Below are 21,153 nucleotides of genomic sequence, written 5' to 3' on the forward strand. Positions count from 1 at the left end.
TTTTTTTTGACTGTAACAGTATCTTCACTTTCATATATCAGCAGTTACCCTCATTCATTTATAAACAGAACGAATATGAAGGAATTTAAGCTGGTTGTTTTGGGATCAGGTGGGGTTGGCAAGTCCGCTTTGGTAAAAATCAGGAACCAAAAAAAAATCTACCTTTTCGGAACCCTTCCATAGTCTAACTCCAAGTTACAACACAGACAGTACAATTTGTCCAATCTATTTTTGTAGAGAAATATGACCCCACGATTGAGGACTCCTACCGTAAGCAAGTAGAAGTAGATGGTCAACAGTGCATGCTCGAGATTTTGGATACAGCGGGTACAGAACAATTCACAGCCATGCGTGATCTGTACATGAAGAGCGGTCAAGGTTTTATTCTCGTCTACTCTATCACTAGTCAAGTGACTTTGACTGACCTACATGAAATTAAAGATCAAATTAACAACGTGAAAGGCAACGAAGATGTAAGTGTTGAAGGGTCAAACAGTAGGTTACCCAGCTTTTTCTAATCCTAACAATTCATAATGTCATTCTAGGTTCCTATGGTTTTAGTAGGAAACAAATGTGATCTCGAATCTGAGAGAATGGTATCTAGGGAGAAGGGAATGTCTTTATCTCAACAATGGGGAGGAAAGCCTTTTTATGAGACCTCAGCCCGATTCAAGATTAACGTAGATGAGGTTTTTTACGATGTAGTTAGACAGATCAACAAACAAAATCCTTCTAAAGAAAAGAATAAGAAGAAGTTCAAATGCCTCATTTTGTAGAGTGTTGAGCTTATATAGTCAAAAAGTTATTGTCGATTTCCAGTTTACGTAACGTCGAAAATCATATATATTTTTATATTTCTTCAGCTCTTCTATTTATTATATATATATATATATATATATATGAATATATATATATATGTATACACACTTATTTAATATTTAGTTCGTTTGTGCAAAATTCAGAGTATTCGATACCTATTGCTTGACTATACATATTACTCTAATCCAAATAGCATGGTGAATAAACGAAAACTGCACAATTGTCGTTTTTTTTTTATTTTGAAGGTCTACTGCGTTCCTATCGTATTAAACGATATTCTCTTTACGATGACCTATTATTTTTTAAGTATAATAAATGAAGAGTCCCTCATACTCCATACTCAATAAAGAAAAAGAAAAGAATATTCTCAAATGGCCGTAATAAGAAGTCTGGCGATTTGCTGTTGATTGACGTAAATCAGAAGGCTGGCATCCATTTTTTTTTTCTTTCGGCCATTCAAAGTATTAGGCGTATAGTTCGTTTTGTACGCGTTGATCAATGAGGCAGTGCATCCTTATCGGTATTAGTTTTAATTCATAGTATATTACTTGGAGCTTCAATGATGATGCTATGAGCGAGTTTTTTCGCGCTTTTGTTTTTATTTTCACTCTTTACCACACTGATGAAAAGGAAGAACATAAGACTAGGCTTCGTCCAAGGCTACTCATTTACATCCATCGGAGGTGCTATCACCAGAAATTGTCAGCAGTCTGGCCATTATCAGCAAACCCTGCTCCATCCCCTCTCCCGCTCTTCGCATTTCCAGTATGAGTGCTTTACGAAACATCGAAATTACTCAAGAATGAGCAGCTACTCTACTCTAATGTTCACAGATACAAGTGGTACGGATAAAAACGGGTTGCAAAAGTCGTGGAAAGAATAAACACAGTAACGTCTCGTCAAGAACATGCGAATTCGACAAGGCGGGTTTCATTGGTCGAAATCTTTTACCTTCGGTGAGTTGTTGAATCTCATATGTATGAACTGTCTTGAGTTTTATTGATAAACGCATTCATTTCCAAGCTCAGAGCGCTTTGTCCGTTTCCAATTCATTAAGCATGTTGTTTGTTTACCAAGTTTGTATATAATATGAAAAAAGGAGGAATTACATGCATACTGTTCTTGTATCACTTTTGACGTTTGATGGATTCAATCAAGCAAAAGCTTCCATGGTTCGCGTCACCATCGTTAAATACTCTAAAAATGAATTAACCGCTACACGAAGCATTTTTGTATTGTAGCATTCAAATTGACTGGCAAAAATTGTGATTTTGATGTTGTACGGAAAAATAGTTAGAGAAATTGAGCGAGCAGTATAGTTGAATCCATTCGTTTTGGATAGTAAAAAATGCTTACATCTGGAGTATGTTGCCTTGGTATGTTATCACACGATGGACTTGATCCGTCTTTAATTCTTGATCTACATTCATTACTCTTTGTGCGATCGAAGCCAGTCGTTCATCTTTAAAAGGAATTTCTATGAATCTATTTGCAATGCTTTAGTTTCCATATTGCATATCCAATTTATATCCCTTTCAATGCATCAATAAGTATTTACATTTTGTTATCCATCGTGTAATTAATAAATAAGGATAATGAAAAGGCTTTTTCTTTTTGCTGAGGTTCACGATCATTCGTTCAGCAGTATTCGTACCATTGTTTATTTGAAGATCCGACCTGTCCGCATTGATCGCGAGCGAAAAAACGTCAAAAAACCATAAAATGATGAATGAAGTATGCAGTTTTCTCACACAACAGGACATGACAAACTCTATAAAGCTATCTATTATGTATAATCGTCATTCCTGACTTGACCCTTGAATTTTTTTTTCACTGTCCTCTATTAAGGTTGGCATATGACCCCTCGCTGAAATGAGTCCGTTGTCGATTCGCATGACTCTCCATCTCTAAGCGACGTAAAGTCGTGCCTTGAAAAATCAAATCAGCAAAAAAAGTGAGGGAGGTGCCTTTTTTCTCTTTTTTTTTGTTTTAATTCCCATTGTTCGTTTCAATACTGTTATAGCTATTACAAAAAAAAAACAACCAAAAAACAATGGGTGCTGAAGTATCTAAGGAGCAACGTAAACCATCAAAATGGCATGATGTTGATGCAGCCATGGATGAAAAGTCTGGTGGCTACAACGATAACACTTTACCCAACGAATTTGCCAAGCTCGACCTGAATGAATACCATGGTGCAGGTTCTGCCTCGTTAGATACCGACCTTCTTGCGAAATACTCTCGACGCTTCCATGAAAATAGCAAAAATCTCTTGGCCATGAGTGCTCTTATCGGAAACGATCCTACCCGTGTCCTTGTCAATCGAAAAGCCGCTTTGGAAGACAAGCATGTCTTTAACGTCAAATTGGACTTGGAAGGCTCTGCTACGAACCAAAAGTCGAGCGGCCGCTGTTGGTTGTTTGCTGGATGCAATGTGATGCGTTTAGCGGTCATTGAGAAATACAAGCTGTCGGATGATTTTGAGCTTTCGCAAAGTTATTTGTTTTTCTATGATAAACTTGAAAAGGCCAATTGGTTCCTGGAAAATATGATTGATCTGGCTCAAGAAGATATCAATGATCGAGTGGTTCAATATTTGTTGCAGGTGAGTTCTTTTTTTTTTTGTTTTTTGTTCTTACTTACGATAGCAGGGTGAGAGTAGTCACTGGAAGAATAGAATGTTGAACAAAAAAGATATGACGGCGGTTATTAGGATCCAGTAGGTGATGGTGGTCAATACGATATGTTGATCAATTTAGTAGAAAAATACGGTGTAGTACCCAAATCCGTATATCCTGAAACTTATTCGAGTTCCAACTCCAGAAGATTGAACTATTTGGTTACAGTCAAGTTGAGGGAATTCACGACTCAGATCCGTAAAGCTGTTCGAAAGGGTGAAAACGACCAAGTGGTGCGCGCTATGAAGGCAAAAATGATGGAGGACATTTACCGGATCATGGTTATCATGCTGGATGAACCTCCTTTGGAATTTAATTGGCAAACGCAAGATAAGAACGGCAAATACGTTAGCGTTTCAAATTTGACGCCGCAGAAATACTTCCGTGAGGTGGTTGGATTTCCTGTAAAGTGTACTCATATATACCCCCCCCCCTCCCCAAACATGAAACGAAGTGGATGTACACTCATCTCTTATTTGCTTTGCTTCTCTCATTCAGATTTCACAAATGGTCTCACTTATCAACGATCCACGTAACGCTTATAACAAGCTCTATACAGTAGATCGTCTGGGTAATATTGTGGGTGGCGGTCCTATCCGTTATATCAACACTACTTCCGAAAACCAAAAGCAATTAGCCGTTAACGTGCTCAAATCCAATCGTCCTGTCTGGTTCGGCTGTGACGTAGGACAATTTAGCAACAATGAGTTAGGCGCTATGGATACAAAGATTTATGATTACAGTTTAGCTTTCAATGTGGAGTTTAATTTGACCAAGGAAGAAAGATTATTGTATAAGGAGAGTATGATGACTCACGCTATGGTTTTCACTGGGGTGCATCTGGATGAAAATGGCAAACCCGTTCGCTGGCGTGTAGAGAACTCTTGGGGCGCCGATACGACGGGTGATAAAGGCTTCTGGGTCATGACGGATGAGTGGTTCTCTTCCTTTGTGTACCAAGTAAGATAACACCACCCATTTTTGCATTGATTAACAATTCTTTTGCTTATGAACCGTTTGCATACTGTAGATTGTACTTCATAAGAAAGACGTGCCTCGTCGACTGGTCGATATCTTGGATACGGAGCCAATTGTTTTGCCTGCATATGACCCAATGGGCGCTTTGGCATCCCCTCATTAACCTTATTTATAAAAAGAAAAGGCTCACACATACACATCAAAAGCAGATACCACTATCCTATTCGTTAGATAACCAATCATGTGCTGTATTGATTAAGTTGGACAAACAGAGCTTGTCTGTGTCCAACGGGGAGCCCTCTTTTTTGCATGATTCTTACAATAAAAGATACGATAAATGATAAAGATAACAAAATGGCTTTATGAAACCGGAAAAAAAAAAGTCTAAAATGGTGCAATATGTATTAGAACGGATCTTTTGTATTCATATCTTCTGTACTGCAAAGAAATATATCTGAATGATGAAGTAACCAAAGTCAGTCATCCAACCTTTTTGCATTTGCGTTCAAATAAGCTCGTGAGTTTTTATATGAATAGCATATTATGAATGTGTATAGATATAATTTTTTCCTTTTATTCTTATGGAGACAATGATATAATACTGTTTACTAAGCGAATGAAAAAAGTGCGAGCATTTTGTATAATATGTGGATATAGAATAGGGCATGATGTTACAAGTAAGGAAGAAGACGGAGAGTGGGGGGCGTGGAAGGTTAAAGCAGTTTAAGATTTTTTTTCCGTTTTTTTTTTTTTTTTTTTGAATCTGCTCGTGATAAGATAGAGCGTATAGATAACCCCTTTTTTTTTATGCTGTTGCTTGTTGACGTTGTTGTTGTTGTTGAGACAAACCAAAAGGAAGCAACTTGAATTCATGGGAGCCAGCGATATCAGCATAGTGATTCAATTGAGATTGAGCCGCTTTCAGTAAAGGCAAGATCTGTTCATTGATGGCTTGAACAGTGTTCTTGAGCAAATGAACAATAGCAGCATTAGAGTGATTGCTCTTTTCGTCTTCCGTTGTACTCATAGCTTCCGTATTATGGTACTGAGTACGAACCAACTCCAATCTTTCTTGAACAGTCGTGATGAGAGAAGTAATGCGAATCTTTACACTATCAGGTACAGCAGCAGTTGTCTTTTCTACTGCAACCAACTGAAGTTTGGTGAAGGATGTGATAAGAGTTTGGAGTTGAGTAGATAATTGTTCAGACATGTTAGAGATACGCTTCTGTGATGTTTTCTGGACTGCAAGCCATTGATCGGTCACGGTTGTGAGTACAGGCTGCTGTTGCTGTTGCAAGTAGCTGATCAGAGATTCTTGCAACTGATGCACACTTTCTGTTATTTTCTGTATAAGCACAGAGGACTCCATCACACGATTGAAAAGCTCATCCTTAGAATAAGGTATTTGGTATTTAACCATTTGATCTGACACTTGGCGAGCCAAACGAGATTTGGTACTGTTGAAAAGGGAATAGGCGCGATAAAGCTGGTTGACATCGGTCTTTTGTCGATCCTCTTTCGCTGCTTGTTGGTGTTTCTCGTCGCTGTTGTTGTCGTCGTCGTCTCTGTCTTTCGTGTGATTGACTGTCGTATGGGTGTCGACGGTAGCCTGAGTAGTAGGTAGATAATGATCAAGGACAGCCTCCAAGTTATCTACAACATGACCAAAACGATCGTTTGCTTCTTTAACGACTTGGATAGCAGGCTGCTTGATGGAACTATCTAGTTTGACCTTGATCGTGTCTACCACGACGGGTGGAGCGTGTTTCACTTTCTCGTATAACACAGGTGTGGGCTGGTTCACAACAGGAAATTTATTCTGAAGTAAATCTAATGAGCGGCAACCCAATTCGTCGGCTCTTTCAATATGAGGCTGAATATACTGCTCATAGATAGTAGGATAGGTTGAAGTTGTCTTGTTGACAACATTGTATAACGTACAGTTCATAGTGGAAATGGCAAATTTGCCAAACTTGGTCTTGTTTGCCATCGCTTGGAAGGTCGAAACACTATCTTGAACAATAGGAATAGATGTGACACGTGAGACGAACTTTGTTGTTGTTATTGTTGTTGTTGTTTCGCCACCGTAGGGATGCTGGTTGTTCTGTTGTGGTTGCAGCTGCTTTTGCTGTTGATGTTCCTTCATTTCATCACCTGTTGTGGTAGGTAAGGTGCTTTCGGACGAAGAGGAGCTGACAGATGTGGAGTCATCCGCGACCAGAGCATCACTGCTACTACTGCTATTACTGCTGCTATTGATATCCTCAGCGACAAGCTTAGTCTCAGTGTCCTCTCCTAATAACAGAAAATAATGATAGGATTTAGCTTTCTGCTGATAGAAGCACGTAAGAACAATGAAATGAGCCCGGATTTGGCCGAACAGAGTAGGCTCTCCCTCCCTCCCTTTCTTATCTATCAGCAATTTTCTAAAGTAGATAAACCAAAATGTCACTTACTGATGATTTGGTTTTGTTGACGATATTCTGACATCTTTACTATGAAAAGGCTTGAAATGCAAGGATTTGATAAATAAAAAAAGAAAAAGACTTTTGAATAGAAAAAAAAAAAAAGAAGTAAAAAGAAAGGAGGAAGAGAAGGAAAAAGACGAAACTAAATAAAACTTGATTTATTTATAAAGCTAAAATATGCTTGCGAGTGCACACACACACACACACACACACACACACACACACAACATCCAGGCTCAAAACAGCTATCGAAAAACTTTTTCATCTTTACACAGATCAGCAAAAAATAGAGTATTTACTTTTAACATTAACCAATGGATATCCTTTGATTATCCCTTCTTCATGTGAATATGTGATAGCCTCTTTCTCCTTTGTCTCTCTATCTTCTTGGCCTGTATTTGTGATCGATATGACACGTATCAGGTCTACACTACTTTTCCAACCTAACTGAGCTCTGAGCATGCGTATGGAAAGGCAGTAGCAGTCGTATTCAGTAAGGACTTACGCCATGATGCTAAATGATTGCAACCGCACTCATTTGCATGTGAAAATAGACGGGATATCTTTTTTGAAGCACAGACATAGTTAAACTTTACTTTTCTAGTAACGTGTGTGACCCATGGAAACCAAGAAAAAAAAAAGGGCGTCGAAGCGAAAAGAACAATGTTTTGGATAACAAAGAGCCTTTTTTTAAGTTTTATATTACGACGAGCATCGAAAACCATCTTTTTTCTGCTTAAACAAAGCTGCCTTTTCATTGCCGATAGAAGCGAGCGGGAAAAGATAAGTTTGGAATCCAAGGTCCGTTTCTAATTTTAGATGTTACACTACTATCACGACGCAGCATGCAAAAGGCGAAAGGACGTCCCAAAGTTCCATTCATCTCATCCCAATACAAACAGGATGGAGAACGAAGATAAGCTTTATCGCTTTTTAACGGACAAAGATGAAGGAGTCAAGGACGTGTCCGTAAGAGCCAATTGTAAAAAGAACACGCCCTCGAGCCTGTACCCATCGACCTCAACTATGTACTCATATCAAAATGCTGATTCCTATCACTGAAAAGTAGCGAGGTTAGAAGGGTATAGTGCGCTATTTAGAATATCCGCATTTTCATTGACAGAAACGGTTTTGCACAGAGATACACGCCTTAGGCCAAAAAAAAAAAAAAAAAAGAAAACAAAAAAGAAAGACAGCGATGATTGCCTTACTCGTTAAAGAACGCTTAGTAAAATCCATTCCACGGCATTGAACAAAAAGGGCTATACTTCGGAAGAGAAGAATAGCTGGTTCTAGAGTACTCGTATGTTACACTGTCATACCCGCACACTTGGTCAATGCATTTCCTTTTCCTGCAGCTTAGGTGGTAAAAAAGCCCTTGCTCACGTATATCTTTTTATTCCCAGTCTTACTCTGCAGGCACATAAGCAGTCATTGAATCAGAAGCAACGTCTCAAAATGCCATGTGTGTTACGAGAATTAGGCAACAGTCAGCATGAATGACGATGAGGCTGTTTCTAACAGCTCGTCTCATTCGTAACATTTATCACGTAATCATCGTTGTATGGCCCGAGAAGTATGCACCCTACCTTTCCGCTTATTGTGTAGGATGAGGCATTGAACATGTCATCAATGTAAATGTTAAAAAGGAAGCATTAAAAAGAAATGGATATACAATGCATACAGGGCTTTTTTTTAAAAAGATCTTTTTATGAAAGGCGGTTGTGTTGAAACTGTGTAAACGTTGGTGTAGGAAATGATGAATGTTGTAAAGATCAAACAGGAATAAGAAAAGAAATGAAGCGAGATGATTGAAAAAATTACTTGTAATAGTGTTTCTAACATAAAAATGGGTGACGTAGGTTGGTATGAACTTATTTACTGTGAGTATTGGTTGGCATTATGTCTAAATGCAGTAATAATTTGATGAGCATCGACAGGTCTAACAAGTGGGGGGGGGAGAGGGAACGAAACAAATATTAGTCTTTTGTCTTTTTATACGATTAGCAAAAGAAATAACTTACAAAGAAATCTTCTTCCAGCATTCTTCAACTTCCATTCCTTTCGCTTTGAGCTCTTTACGTACAGCTAATTTGGTCTTGCGAGTCTTGGTGGGAACCAACTTGGCAGTCATTTCAAAGCTCCAACGACGGAAGATATGCACCTTGACGACGTCAAGAATCATAAAGTAGACGAGAGAGATACCGAGGACAGCAAAGCCCCAGGCATAGCCACAGGGTGCAACGCCTTCATGTTCACCGAAAACACCATAGACTGAGAAGAATAAGGCAATAATTTGTGTACCAATAATGCAAACGGTGAATAACCAGTTGGGAACATTTTTCCACCAGTAGCCGGGAACGCGAGTTGAGAAAATGACAAAGTGAGGAGCTAATCAATGACCACCAGGCATAAGAAAGTCAGTGTTCATGTTTCTAGGATCATTCCAAGATTGTACACAAAACAACTTGTAAAGCTAAATTTTACCTGACGAAATGTGCAAATACATGATGGAATGCAATTCATTATCAGTGACATGGAAGATATCACGGGCAACGTAGAAGTGAGCAAACGATAACGCAGCAAGTAATGCGGCGAGGACAAAAGATAATGTAAGCAATTGACCAATACGCCATTTATCAGGTCTTTCGGAAATTTCAGTGTTATCAATGGAAATAACCAAAGTTGCAGCATCGTTCTAAAATGATATTCACGCACAAAACAAATTGAGTTGACTCGTTGAATGATATAACATCCCAATAAAAAAAATATGAAAACCTACCAAAACACAAATCATGATCAATAAAACGGCAGGCATAGTCCAATCTTCCACCAATGTAACAATAAACATGAACAGCAGAAAGTGAATAGTTGATGTGATACGGTAAAGAGCATAAGATCGGAGACGTTGGAAAATGGCGCGAGAAGTAATGATACCATCAGTAATAGTGGAAAGACCAGGCGCCAGCAAAACAATATCGGCAGCAGATCGAGCAGCATCTGTACATCCTTCAACAGCGATACCAACGTCCGCTTTCTTCAAAGCAGGAGCATCATTCACACCATCACCTGTCATACCCACCAAAAGGCCCTTATTTTGAAGCAATTCAACTACACGATACTTGTGCTCAGGAATGACTTGAGCAAAACCATCAGCGCGTACACAATGTTCAGTTACTTCTTCTTCCGATTTGTTGGGATCCACCAGATGATTGGCATCCAAGATAACACGGCCCATACCGAGACGAGCCGCTACTTCCTTGGCAATGATCAATTGGTCACCGGTAATCATCTTGACGTCCACGCCAAGCGCATTGCATTCAGCAATTGTGGTTAAGGAATCAGGACGAGGAGGATCCAAAAGAGAGATCATACCCACCATTTCGAATTTGTCTTCTGTGCCAGGCAACGTCTTGGCCACACCAAGAGCACGTAAACCACGACGGGCCAGCGAATTCACAGCACGAACAGCATCATCATCGCCACCGACTAACTGAGTGATGACCTGAGGAGCCCCTTTCGCCACGCAGAAAGTTTGATTTGTAGCCAAGTCCAAGATCGTGGCTTGCGTCATTTTGGTCACTGGATTGAAAGGAGCAAACTTAGTTACTTTATAACCAGGAATTTCTCTTGCATTCTCCCGGTTCTTCAAAATGTCAAGCTGGCTTTCAGCAGCACGACGAACAGCAGATTCAATGGGGTCATTTGCGCCCGTTTCAGCAGCCAAATAGGAATACAGTAGAATATCTTCTTCGGTGTAGTTGTTGGTAAGCCAAGGCTTATCAAACGTCAGCTCGTTCAAAGTAAGTGTACCGGTTTTATCAGAGCAAAGAACAGAAACGGAGGCGAGTTCTTCAACAGCCGTTAGACGCTTGACGATGACTTGTTTCGCAGCCAATTGTTTAGCACCGACCGCCATGGTCACCGACATGACAGTTGGAAGACCCACGGGAATAGCAGCGACGGTCAAGACCAAGCAGTTTTCCAGAACCAATTTCCAGTTGCCTTGAGGTGTACCACGGAAACGGACCATCTGATAGATAAAGACAATGATGACTAAGACAACAGTAGACCAGATCAAAACGTTGCCGATTTTGCCAATGATTTTTTGGAAATGACCCTCTTCCGCGGTGATAGCAATCAGGTTAGCGGCACGACCAATAAAAGTATGCGCACCGGTTTTGGTGACAATAGCAAGTTGTTGACCTTGTTTGATGATACTGGATGAATAGACAGTACTATTCTTCTTCTTGGCCACCAAGAGAGATTCACCCGTCAAACCAGACTGATCGATCATCAATTCAGTGTCATTTTCCTCACCATTCACGCCCAAACCTAAAAGACGAGCATCGGCCGGAACAATATCACCAATACGAAGCACGATGATATCACCAGGCACGAGCTCTTTTACATCTACTTCCACTAATTCGTTATTGCGGTAAGCTCTTGTTTTTAGAGCCAGTGTTTGACGCAATGCATCCAAAGCCGACTCAGCCTTCGCTTCCTCGATATAGCCGATCACCGCATTGATGATGAGTAAAGCCAAGATGATACCAAAATCGATCCAGTCACCTACCACAGCAGCAATAATACATGATATTTCAATCAAATAAGAGATGGGCCCCGTAAAGTAACTAAAGAACTTTAGAAAGGGATTTGTCTTCTTTTCTGGTAATTCATTGAGACCAAACTTGTTCTGTCGTTCTTCGACTTCGGCAGAGGAAAGACCTTGGCTGGTATTGGTGTGTAGTAGTATTTCTAGTTCGGGCGATATTTCATCCTCATGTTCAATATGTTGATGCTCTTCAAATTCAACAGCATCCTTTTTTTCATCCCTTATGGGTGTATGGGGTGGTTTGCTTACAGTCATAAAAAGAAAAAAAAAGGATTACGTACGTCTGTTTGTCTGTCTGTCTCTATATGTCTGTATGTCTGTATGTCCGTATGTCTATAAGTATGAATGTATAAATGTATGACTATATATATATATTTGCATATATATATATGTTTGTGTGATGATGAGAGGGAAGCTTTTTTTTTTGCTTCCAGTTTTTGTACTATAAATAAATGGAGAGTATGTATAGGGTTGTGTATCTAGAGATAAACAGAAATAGATGACAAGAGAAAGAAAGAAATCAAAGCGTGATGGTAGCTTGATTCAGCGATTGTCTTTATAAAGGGTTGTTGGACAAGGTTCAATGAAAAAGAAAACAACAAGAAAAAGAAGCAAAAGAACAAAAGGATAAGAAACAGAAGACGTTTAAAATGCTATAGAGGAATTTGTTTTCTTTTTTTTTTCTTGTCCCAAGTTGAATATTAAACTTGTTCAAAGGGAAATAATAGAAAATAAGCAAATAAAATAGATAACAAAAAAGAATAGAAAAAAAAAAAGGCAGTTTTCGGTTGATTTATTTCTATCCATTATCGCAAAGCGATAAGACTTGGATCTATCTAAACGTAGGGTCAGATGCAAGCTAAGGAAAAAAAAAAAAGATCGTCTTCAGGCTTGTTGTTTATGGGTTTGTTTTTAGGGGATTATATTGTTTATGACAGAATGGTACGGTTCAGTCGACCTCCTACTTTTTTTTTTTTTTTTTTTTTTTTTTTATATACATATTTTTTAGAATTTCCTTGCATAGAATGGAAAGTCTTCTAGGTCTGCAATAAAATGCACTGTAATTTCAAATAACGGTCCATTATCTAACCATAGATGAGCAATGACCAACGTGGGTCTTTATCATGCGTGTGTGCGTATAAGTGTCTACGTATATATATATACATGTTTGTGTGTGTATGTGATGGCTACACGCTCTACTTTACGTAAAGTCAATACTTATGTAACAAGGGAAAAGGGTGCATACCCGGTTGTTAACCAAATCGGCAAAAGAGTTTTACACAATTAGAAAACTAAACGATCGTCAAAAGCTCAAGAGAGATCTTATTGAAAGAAACAGAGAGCTAACCTGTTAGGAAAAGAAGAAGGGATGACTGGAATCTTCTTAATTGTCATACTTTTCTAACTATTTGTTTTAACGGTTTACTGCGTAAAAGTAGCGATAGTTTAACCTTCTTTTCTCATGTTCGGATCTCAATTTATGGACTCCATACATCCGTAAATGAAAGGATACATGTTTACGATCTTGACCATCCTATAAGTGCATTTTTTTTTATATATATATCATATGAATATATTTAGCAGTAGATGGGAGTGTCCTGTTTTTTGGTTTTTTTTTTCTTTACAGTAAGTAAGGGGGTGTTCGATAAGAGACGCCAACAAAGCTGGCTTTTTTGGTGCTCTTATTTAAAAAATACCTTTTATTTTAAATAAGAACACAAATGCTGATTTGTTGTGATGTATGACTTGGCTGTTCTTTGCACATCAATTAAGCATAGGTGACAAATAGGAAAAAGACCGCCAGTCAAAAAGCTACTTACATAACTGCAGCAGCAGCAGCGAAACTGATGTTTCTTTCTTTCTGGATGCCATAGTAGCATGTGCAGACATGTAGCTGATACATAGAAAGAGAACGAAAGAGGAAAAAGAAAATAGGGGGGTGACCCTTTTCTTACATTAAAATTGATAAATTGATCCTTTTTAAAACGCCAAAGAAGTATTTCAAGCACGATTGAATCAGCAATAATAACTTCTATCAGTGTATATTTGAGATTATATAGCAATGCCAGCCCAGCAGCATGGCTATTGCACCTCAGAAATCTAAAAAAAAGTATATACAATTTAGAAATATATAATCGGTACTTATAAGCTTAACAATAATACAAATATTTGTTATTTTATGTCATCATTTATGTTTCCTATTATACCCAACCAAGACTCTGTTTTTACCGTGTTTCGTTTTTATTATTATTCAAACACTACGAGGCTACAAATGTAGATATTTTAACGAAATATTGTTCTTGAGTATTTCAAAGTGGAAAAATGAAAAGTACTTACTCGATGACATAGACATTTTCTTTTTTTTTTTTTAATTTTTTTTTTTTTTTTTTTTTTTTTCAGAACACCATCATCATCGAAAAGTTTTATATGTATACAGTTTTTTGAGAGCTGAGACAAATGATATCATAGCTATTATCGGAAGAGACGGTATAAGTGGGTCGTGATTTTTTTACTCAGAGTACTGCAACGACTAGTCTTCAAAAAACTTGACAGCGACTACAAACTCCCATAGCCGTTCGAGAAGCTTTGGACTCATTCTATGGCAATCGAGTATATAATGACCTATGAAAAGACATCATACGATCGGTACAAGAGTGGGGGCGGAAAGAGATACTATTGCGTAGCTATCTGTTCAATCGTTGGTATACCTTTTGTTTCGAGAAAGGGTCTATCTTCTGCACGAAATTCGAGCATAATACGGTACACTTGACGTAAATCATCGTCACCTAATGCCTCCAAAGAACGGCACAGTTCCGGGATATTAATTTGCTGTACACGGTACATATATTTTTGGGTTATTCAACAATGGGAAAAAGAAAAGAGAGAGAGAGAGAGAGAGAGAGAGAGAGAGAGAGAGAATGAGATGACCCTTTTCTTTTTTATGCAAAGATGGGAGATATGCAAACTCACCTTGGGTATATTTTGCAACTGTTTGCTATGGTGATTATTGCCATGGAGAAATTTATTGCTATCATAAAATAGCGATGCGGATGAATAAATGTACTCGGGCGTTTCTTCTCGGTACTGGTATATGGGTTCTTGCTGTGGAAGAAGATATTCTGGTGAAGCAGAATAAACGGACGCTCCTTCATGTTGTTCTTGTTGTTGCTGTCCATCAAAGAAAATCATGTTGGAACCATGACTGCTCGGTGTTGTAACTGAGCTCGTGGATAAGGGTGGACTTGAAAAGGGGGCGTCATAGGTAGTAGCAGCATGAGATGCTACCAAGTGTGAAGGATCCGTATCAGAAATCATCCGAGACGCTCGCGAGGATACACTTGAAGAGGCGCTATTCGAAGGAGTAGCCTGTGGTGACACTGTAGATGTGGCATCCTCTTTTCTGCGTCCTAATTTGCTACTTTTCTTGGAGACACGTCTTTTGGCGCCTATTTGATCTTTCTTGTTGGCTTTGAATTTCTAAAGCAAAAAGGAAAAAAGTGAGTACCCACAGTGATGAGTGAGTACACAAATAATAACCGGTGGATGAAGCGGGAAAGAAGGGAGCTCACCAAAGTTTTAGTGACAAAGTAAGTTGGCTTATCAAAATTTAAATCAAAGATGATTGTTTGTGGCGGCTGTGATTTATCTTTGAAATGAAAAACGATCATCAAGTCGAAGGCTCCCCAACCCTTTTGCGTAATTTGATAAGGTTCCTGAGTACGAACTAACTTTATTTATCAGAGCTACCCAGTCCGTGTTCTAGTTAAAACTGCCACTGAAAACAACTTTTACCTATACGCGACGTCTTGAAAGAAGGATGAAGTAAATATTCAACATGATCCACGAATGGATTCAAAGCTGACTCCCCTTTGATGGGCCGAACATAAACCTTCCAGTTCCGCCAAACACCAGAAGCAGCCGTTTCATCTTCAGCAGGTTCGGTGTTATGAATGATTTCTGATTTACAGAAAATCTTGATGCGTTTTTGTACCATTCTCAGTTCTAGTACCACAACTGCTGCTAGCTACTGCTATGGTGGTGAGAATTTATCTTTTTTGTACATTGTGTATTTGGGAGTTTATCCCGCTTTCTTTACCTAAAGTCATTGTTCAACCGTTGGTAAAGGGCATAGGTGAGGTTTGTCAATGTTTCATACAAAGTGCTGCCGTGAGTTTAAAAAGACCACCGTATTCACGGCCCAAAAAAAAAGTTACCTGTATATGATCTATTGAGATCTTTCAGGGGAGAGTAAATTTCTTTACACTAACTTTCTTGATTTTTTACTCAAAGAATTCCAAGGCTTTTTTTAGAAACTTGAACAAACGAATAGTCAATGGTGTAGATCTCGTAATGTTGACTCGAGCTAAAAGAGAAAGCAAAGAAGAAAAACAAGCAAATAATAAAATAGTAAAAAAGCGACTTTATTTTAGTGTCGATATTAAGGTTAGGCAGTTAACAAAAGGTAAAAAAAGGATACACGTGACTGAGTTAACAGTTCAAACAATAAAGGGGAAGCATTAAGAAGGCAAAAAATGTACATGTAGTATTGTAAACAAAGAATGGTTTCGATTTACAGGAAATAAAAAAATGATAGGATTGCGTAAAAAAAAATTATGTTGTATGATAGTATAGATATAATATTTATAGAGAAAATGGGCGCATAGACCCTCCTTTTAACGTGGATAGTTTTGGTAGTCGGCTTCTTCAAATGCGGCATTGGCATGATGAGGAGCAGGATCTGCCCAGTTATTGTCATGAGCCGATTGCTGAATCCACTGACCTTCTGCATGGGGTGGCACATGGCTGTTACGGTCTGTTGAGTACATTTCATCAAAGTTGTAAGGATTGTTGTTGTTGTTGCTGTTGCTGTTGTTATTCAAATGAATAGGAGCAGGTGGATCAGACAATTGAACGCCTCTACCAGGCACAATACCGAGCGGCGTAGAAGAGGAGGGAGCTTCGGATCTATAACGAGCATTGGTATAATCCATTTGTTGTGTCAAAGGAATTTTTGCGCTTCCGTTGGAAATGTCGCTGTATCTTCTATTCATAGGGTCATCATATTCCGTTTCTCTAAAGACATCAACGCTTCTATTATGCTCTACAAAGCGAGGTATAGGCAACTTGTGCTCCTTTGCATATTTGGTTCTACGTTCCATTTCATATTCACTCCATTTCTTCATGGTGAAAATACTACTGTCGAATTGGCCGCCTTCGCCGCCATGGCCTGTATCTTTCTTGACACCTTCGACCTTACGCGTATCGCCCCAGGAGAAATCATCGAAATGCCAGTAGGCATAAGCAGGCAGCACGAAATTCCAAATGGGGAGACTGCACAGGTAAATCAGCATCCAACCAATGTACACCCATCGCTTACTGGTAATGCCAATCAAAAGAGCCGGGAGACCGAGAATAAGAGCCAGCAAAATCAAAGGCATGGTAGCAGGGGGACCGATGATCGAGATAATGATGACATACAAGGTGAAGGTGATAGCAGCGGGCAAGGCCAAGGTACCAATCAGTTCAATAAAGACAAAGAACTGCATCGAGAAACAGAAAGTACCACAGAGATCGTTGACCAGCACGAGTTCAAACAAGTTGTGGATCGTCGAGTTGATCCAACGACGACGCTGCGACAACAATACTTTGAAAGAGTCAGGCACGACCGTCTTACATACAGCCTGGGGAATGAACATCATCTTACGGTTGGGGAAGGTACGCAACATGAGGGTTGTCAAATAACGATCTTCACCGAGCAGCAGCAAATTCTTCCGATGCAAGGTGTCGACGACGTTTTCAGAGTAGTGTTGGACAATATCGGGGTTGGCGAGAATAGGCACCCAGTAGCCATTGGGGCCCTTGGGAGCCTTGATACGATACATACAGAAACAACCGGGTAAGCAGGTGACACCGCCAAAGATGGATTCGAACGCCTTGGATTGATGATGGGAGATATAGTATTCAAACACTTGGATCATGGTCACCCAACTGTCCTTCTTATTCGCAATCCGAGTTTCACCGCAGAGACCGGAAATGTCAGGATCCTTGACAGCCGCCGAGATCAAACGCGACAGAGCGTCAGGGAACAGCTTCGTGTCCGCGTCCACCATGAGACAGATTTCAAAGTTATCGGCGGGCACACCGGTGACACGCCAAATGGCATTGAAGAATTCGTATTCAAAGCGGGTCATACGTTCATCAAACATGACGTGTTGCAAGAATTGCATCAGGACAATCTGAGAATCTCTCTTGCCACGGTTACCAGGCTTGGGGGCATCGGTTTCTTCAGGCATACCGCACTTCACGACGGTGATCATGGGCACGCGCGCTTGTTGTTCGGGAGGCACGGTGTTGTCGTCGTACTTGTAAAAACCAGCATAGACCTTGGCGCGATTGTTCCCCTTGGCACCATCGCCAATAGCAATGTAAGGCTGGGGTTCCACCTGTTCAGGAGGCACAATGAAATCGCGCATCATACCCACACAAATATCCGGTGTCGACTGACTTTCGCCACTGCCGGTAATCAAACCATCGCAGATGACCAACATCAAGGTATGACTCTTGGGATAATCACTTGTGGCAATGGAGTCCAAGGTGCAACGAATACCGTCTTCACCTTCCGAGTAACAAGTGACGAGACACATGGTGTAGGCAAGAGGGTAGTTGAAGGGCATGTAATCGGCAGGAGGCTTGGGCACGACGAAAGGCGAGAGAGGATAAGGACAGGCGGGACCGTTACCGTTGGGACCCTGTGCATGGTGGTGGTGGTGGTTATGGGGGTGAAGACTCAGGGAATCGCTGCTACGGCCATCCCAAGAGAAGGAAGAGACACCTGGTGTGAGAAAGTTGCTACCGAAGGAAGTGGTGGATGCACGATGATTGGGTGAGTTGTTGATGAAAGACGGAGAAAAGGAAGCCATCGAGTCAGGTCGAACGATGGAGCCACCGGTGCTATTCGTGTTGTTGTTGTTGTTGTTGTTATACTTCCACGCAGGAAGAGGAGATCTTTCAGCAAAGTCAAACTTGGTAGCACCATGTTCGACAGGAGTGAAACGTGAATTGGTAGGTAGGAAAGTCTTGCGCTTGAAATGCTTTTTGTGAGAGGAGGGAGGCGCAGGTGCTTTCATGACAGGGCCATTGTTATGCATGTTGTCTGTCCAGTTTTCGATCTGCTCTTCACGCGCTCTTCTGGCAGCATACGACTTTTCTTCCTTAAACGTGCCCAACTTCCACGACAGACACCATCCAAAGAGGGTCGCCAAGAAGAACTTGGCAAAGATGATGCCCAAAATGACAATCAAAGAAACGTAGAGAATGATTTCCGAAAACATACAGCCACTCGACATGGTGTCGATTTGACCGACACGAATGGTTTCAGACAAACATTCTACTTCCTTTTTCCAGTTCACTCCTTGTTCACGGTGGGCATCGATAGCATACGTCATATCTTTGCCTACAAACATGTCGGGTTGTTTTAGCATACGGTCGATCAGTCCATTTTCTGGCACTTTAAAATAATCTCTGGGCAACGATTGTAGCAATTTCAAATTCAAGACATGTCTAGAGAAAAATATACAAGTTAGACTACATGAAAGTATCCTATTGAGTTTTTGTGTGTGTGTGTGTGTGTGTGGTTTTTTTTTTACCCATTATAAAGCATAAGGCTGGTCGTGCTATTGACATCTTCATATTTAAAGAAAACAGGGGCTTTCTTGACTGTTCCGGTATTGGTAGGAACACCATCATAGGTAAAAGCCTCCAACATTTTCTTGGCAGCATCGTTGGTATGGCAAGCGGTGGTATTGGTATAAGTGGAAGGTTCTGGTGGAACAGTGTCATTGGGATCGAAAAGTTGGCATGGAAAGTAGTTGGGTTGATCTCCTTGCAGAGGGATATAAACTCCATCACATGCGGATATCTTTTCAGGGAACAAAAAGGTGGCATCCGTAGAAGTATCGTTGACGCGAGGGAAAATGTGGTTTAGTTTTTCCTTTGAGTGGCCTGTGGGCGGTTGTCCGTTCCAACGGGTGAGTTGATATGCCCAGCCTTTGACAATGAGGAAGCCAGGCACCACTTGACCTCCTTTCAAAGTGATGGGTTGAGGAGGACAAGCAGCACTTTGTAAACCAAACGTTAGAAAGGCAATAAAGGCCATGACCAAGATAATCACGCCTATAAGACCCATCTTTTCTCTCCAAGCTGTTTGAGCCGCTTTCCCTTTGATACCTATTTTTTTTTTAACCATCACGGAAATAGCATAAAGGGGAGAGAAGCAGATAAGTCATCACATCTTTTTTTTTTTTTTTTTTTTTTTTTTCTATCCACTTTACCTGCCATATTCATAAGAAAAGGTGGTATACAGCATGTTAGCAAATAACAATAAGCCATCCAAGGTCCAGGCAGCTTGTTCCAGCAACTGGGCTTTTCTTCTTCTGGTGCGTATTCAAACTCTGTATCGTCCATCTTTTCATTGCGGCCCAAGACACTTTTGCCACGACGTAGTTTGACGGTTCCTCTTCGGCCTATACTTTTCGTGGTGCCTCGTCTGGCTAAGATAGGTGGTTGTTGATTTGCATTGGGAAGATTACCGGTTCGACTGGGTTGAATGGTGTCTGCCGGCACTTGACCAGCGGCCTGACGATAGTGATACTGTCTGTGATTGGGATCGATTCTTTCACGTTCGGGTCTCACGAGTGATTTTCCACGTTTGACAGGTTGTGTAAGGAAGGCCTGAGCGTCGGAAGCCATAGGCGTTTCCTCCAGGTCAGAATGGCTGTTGTTGGACGAAAATTCTCGACTTAATTTTGGGTTGTAGGATCCCATTTTGTCATTGGATCGATCCATACTTTGGGAGTGGGGTTTTTTTTTCACAGAATTCTATAAATGCTGGGTATGATTTAAGACGACGGTGGAAAACACTTCACTTGATGGCTCTGCGTGATACGAGTTTATGTTGGAATTCTAATGCAAGACTATAATGACGTGTATGAGAAAAAAAGAAGAAAGGTAAACGGGTTAAAAAAGAAGGGGAGTCTTTTTTACAAAAGAATGGATCCAAAGAAGGTATTTTGCAGTATGAATAAGAAAAAGAAAAAGTAACAGAAATAATGAAAAATAAAAAGAGAGAGAGAGAGAGAAAGAAAGAAAAGGCAGAGAGACAAGATGAAATACCCAAATTACACAATGTGGACAGAATAAGCGGCGACAAAGTTCTAAAAAAGTTGTTGAAGAAAAAAAAAAAAGAAAAAAAAAATAAATCAAAGGGCGGTTTCAAAAAAATAATCATTGACTGGAGAAGTCGGTGATTTGGGTGAATTGTAAAACTTTGACAGCCCTAAGTTTGTCCCAAAAAAGGTAATAATATATGGTCAAAACGCCAACAGCTTCTTTTTGCAAAAAGGGACTCTTTGACAATACATGGATATATCAGTCAAGTCGATTCGGTCAAAGGGGGGTGTGAGACGTTAAGCTGTCTTTTGAAATAGAAAAAGCGCAAAAAAAAAACCAGCTGGTAAAATATAAAAAAAAGGAGGAGACAGAAAATAATTACAGTTATAGACAATAAATAGATAATGGATTTGTATTAACTCAG

General features: G+C 40.0%; 7 protein-coding genes across 7 annotated transcripts; 2 read left to right on the forward strand and 5 right to left on the reverse strand.

Moving 5' to 3' along the window:
• On the forward strand, positions 1-968 carry BDF20DRAFT_860850 (small GTPase superfamily). Its single transcript, XM_053080543.1, has 3 exons — positions 1-132; positions 207-473; positions 546-968. Exons 1-3 carry the CDS (start codon positions 76-78, stop codon positions 774-776), a joined length of 555 nt encoding a protein of 184 aa, XP_052938411.1. The 5' UTR covers positions 1-75; the 3' UTR covers positions 777-968.
• Positions 969-1,837: 869 nt separating this feature from the next.
• BDF20DRAFT_398797 (CTAG/Pcc1 family) lies at positions 1,838-2,631 on the reverse strand. The gene is made up of 3 exons (XM_053075371.1): positions 2,378-2,631; positions 2,176-2,304; positions 1,838-2,072 (listed from the first exon to the last, which is right to left on the reverse strand). Exons 1-3 carry the CDS (start codon positions 2,389-2,391, stop codon positions 1,973-1,975), a joined length of 243 nt encoding a protein of 80 aa, XP_052938412.1. The 5' UTR covers positions 2,392-2,631; the 3' UTR covers positions 1,838-1,972.
• Positions 2,632-2,878: 247 nt separating this feature from the next.
• Positions 2,879-4,989, forward strand: BDF20DRAFT_860862 (peptidase C1B, bleomycin hydrolase). The gene is made up of 4 exons (XM_053080544.1): positions 2,879-3,424; positions 3,533-3,901; positions 3,996-4,457; positions 4,528-4,989. Exons 1-4 carry the CDS (start codon positions 2,936-2,938, stop codon positions 4,636-4,638), a joined length of 1,431 nt encoding a protein of 476 aa, XP_052938413.1. The 5' UTR covers positions 2,879-2,935; the 3' UTR covers positions 4,639-4,989.
• Positions 4,990-5,280: 291 nt separating this feature from the next.
• Positions 5,281-6,624, reverse strand: BDF20DRAFT_905423 (uncharacterized protein; the record flags this gene model as incomplete). The annotated part of the gene is made up of 2 exons (XM_053083160.1): positions 5,281-5,868; positions 5,896-6,624. The coding sequence occupies 2 exons, from the start codon at positions 6,622-6,624 to the stop codon at positions 5,281-5,283; spliced, it is 1,317 nt and encodes a 438-aa protein (XP_052938414.1).
• A 2,200-nt stretch (positions 6,625-8,824) lies between these two features.
• Positions 8,825-11,816, reverse strand: BDF20DRAFT_911692 (plasma-membrane proton-efflux P-type ATPase; the record flags this gene model as incomplete). The annotated part of the gene is made up of 4 exons (XM_053083858.1): positions 8,825-8,888; positions 8,971-9,337; positions 9,434-9,644; positions 9,729-11,816. 4 exons carry the CDS (start codon positions 11,814-11,816, stop codon positions 8,825-8,827), a joined length of 2,730 nt encoding a protein of 909 aa, XP_052938415.1.
• A 2,131-nt stretch (positions 11,817-13,947) lies between these two features.
• BDF20DRAFT_860881 (yeats family-domain-containing protein) lies at positions 13,948-15,967 on the reverse strand. Its single transcript, XM_053080545.1, has 5 exons — positions 15,776-15,967; positions 15,354-15,585; positions 15,131-15,285; positions 14,532-15,038; positions 13,948-14,390 (listed from the first exon to the last, which is right to left on the reverse strand). Exons 2-5 carry the CDS (start codon positions 15,553-15,555, stop codon positions 14,235-14,237), a joined length of 1,020 nt encoding a protein of 339 aa, XP_052938416.1. The 5' UTR covers positions 15,556-15,585; positions 15,776-15,967; the 3' UTR covers positions 13,948-14,234.
• A 267-nt stretch (positions 15,968-16,234) lies between these two features.
• BDF20DRAFT_816795 (chitin synthase-domain-containing protein) lies at positions 16,235-19,716 on the reverse strand (the record flags this gene model as incomplete). Its single annotated transcript, XM_053077192.1, has 2 exons — positions 16,235-19,121; positions 19,208-19,716. The coding sequence occupies 2 exons, from the start codon at positions 19,714-19,716 to the stop codon at positions 16,235-16,237; spliced, it is 3,396 nt and encodes a 1,131-aa protein (XP_052938417.1).
• Positions 19,717-21,153: the final 1,437 nt, after the last annotated feature.

Source organism: Mycotypha africana (genome assembly GCF_025528875.1).
Source record: "Mycotypha africana strain NRRL 2978 chromosome Unknown BDF20scaffold_3, whole genome shotgun sequence".
Lineage (NCBI taxonomy): Eukaryota > Fungi > Mucoromycota > Mucoromycetes > Mucorales > Mycotyphaceae > Mycotypha > Mycotypha africana.

Coding starts and splice junctions, on each gene's coding strand:
- BDF20DRAFT_860850 (XM_053080543.1), top strand. CDS start 76: ATGAAGGAATTTAAGCTGGTTGTTTTGGGATCAGGTGGGGTTGGCAAG. Junction 133..206: donor GGGTTGGCAAGTCCGCTTTG/GTAAAAATCAGG, acceptor GTTACAACACAG/ACAGTACAATTTGTCCAATC. Junction 474..545: donor ACGTGAAAGGCAACGAAGAT/GTAAGTGTTGAA, acceptor ATGTCATTCTAG/GTTCCTATGGTTTTAGTAGG.
- BDF20DRAFT_398797 (XM_053075371.1), bottom strand. Junction 2,073..2,175: donor CAAGGCAACATACTCCAGAT/GTAAGCATTTTT, acceptor AATTTTTGCCAG/TCAATTTGAATGCTACAATA.
- BDF20DRAFT_860862 (XM_053080544.1), top strand. CDS start 2,936: ATGGATGAAAAGTCTGGTGGCTACAACGATAACACTTTACCCAACGAA. Junction 3,902..3,995: donor GTGAGGTGGTTGGATTTCCT/GTAAAGTGTACT, acceptor TCTCTCATTCAG/ATTTCACAAATGGTCTCACT. Junction 4,458..4,527: donor TCTCTTCCTTTGTGTACCAA/GTAAGATAACAC, acceptor TGCATACTGTAG/ATTGTACTTCATAAGAAAGA.
- BDF20DRAFT_860881 (XM_053080545.1), bottom strand. CDS start 15,555: ATGGTACAAAAACGCATCAAGATTTTCTGTAAATCAGAAATCATTCAT. Junction 15,286..15,353: donor TTTCAAGACGTCGCGTATAG/GTAAAAGTTGTT, acceptor AAATAAAGTTAG/TTCGTACTCAGGAACCTTAT. Junction 14,391..14,531: donor AGTTGCAAAATATACCCAAG/GTGAGTTTGCAT, acceptor TACCGTGTACAG/CAAATTAATATCCCGGAACT.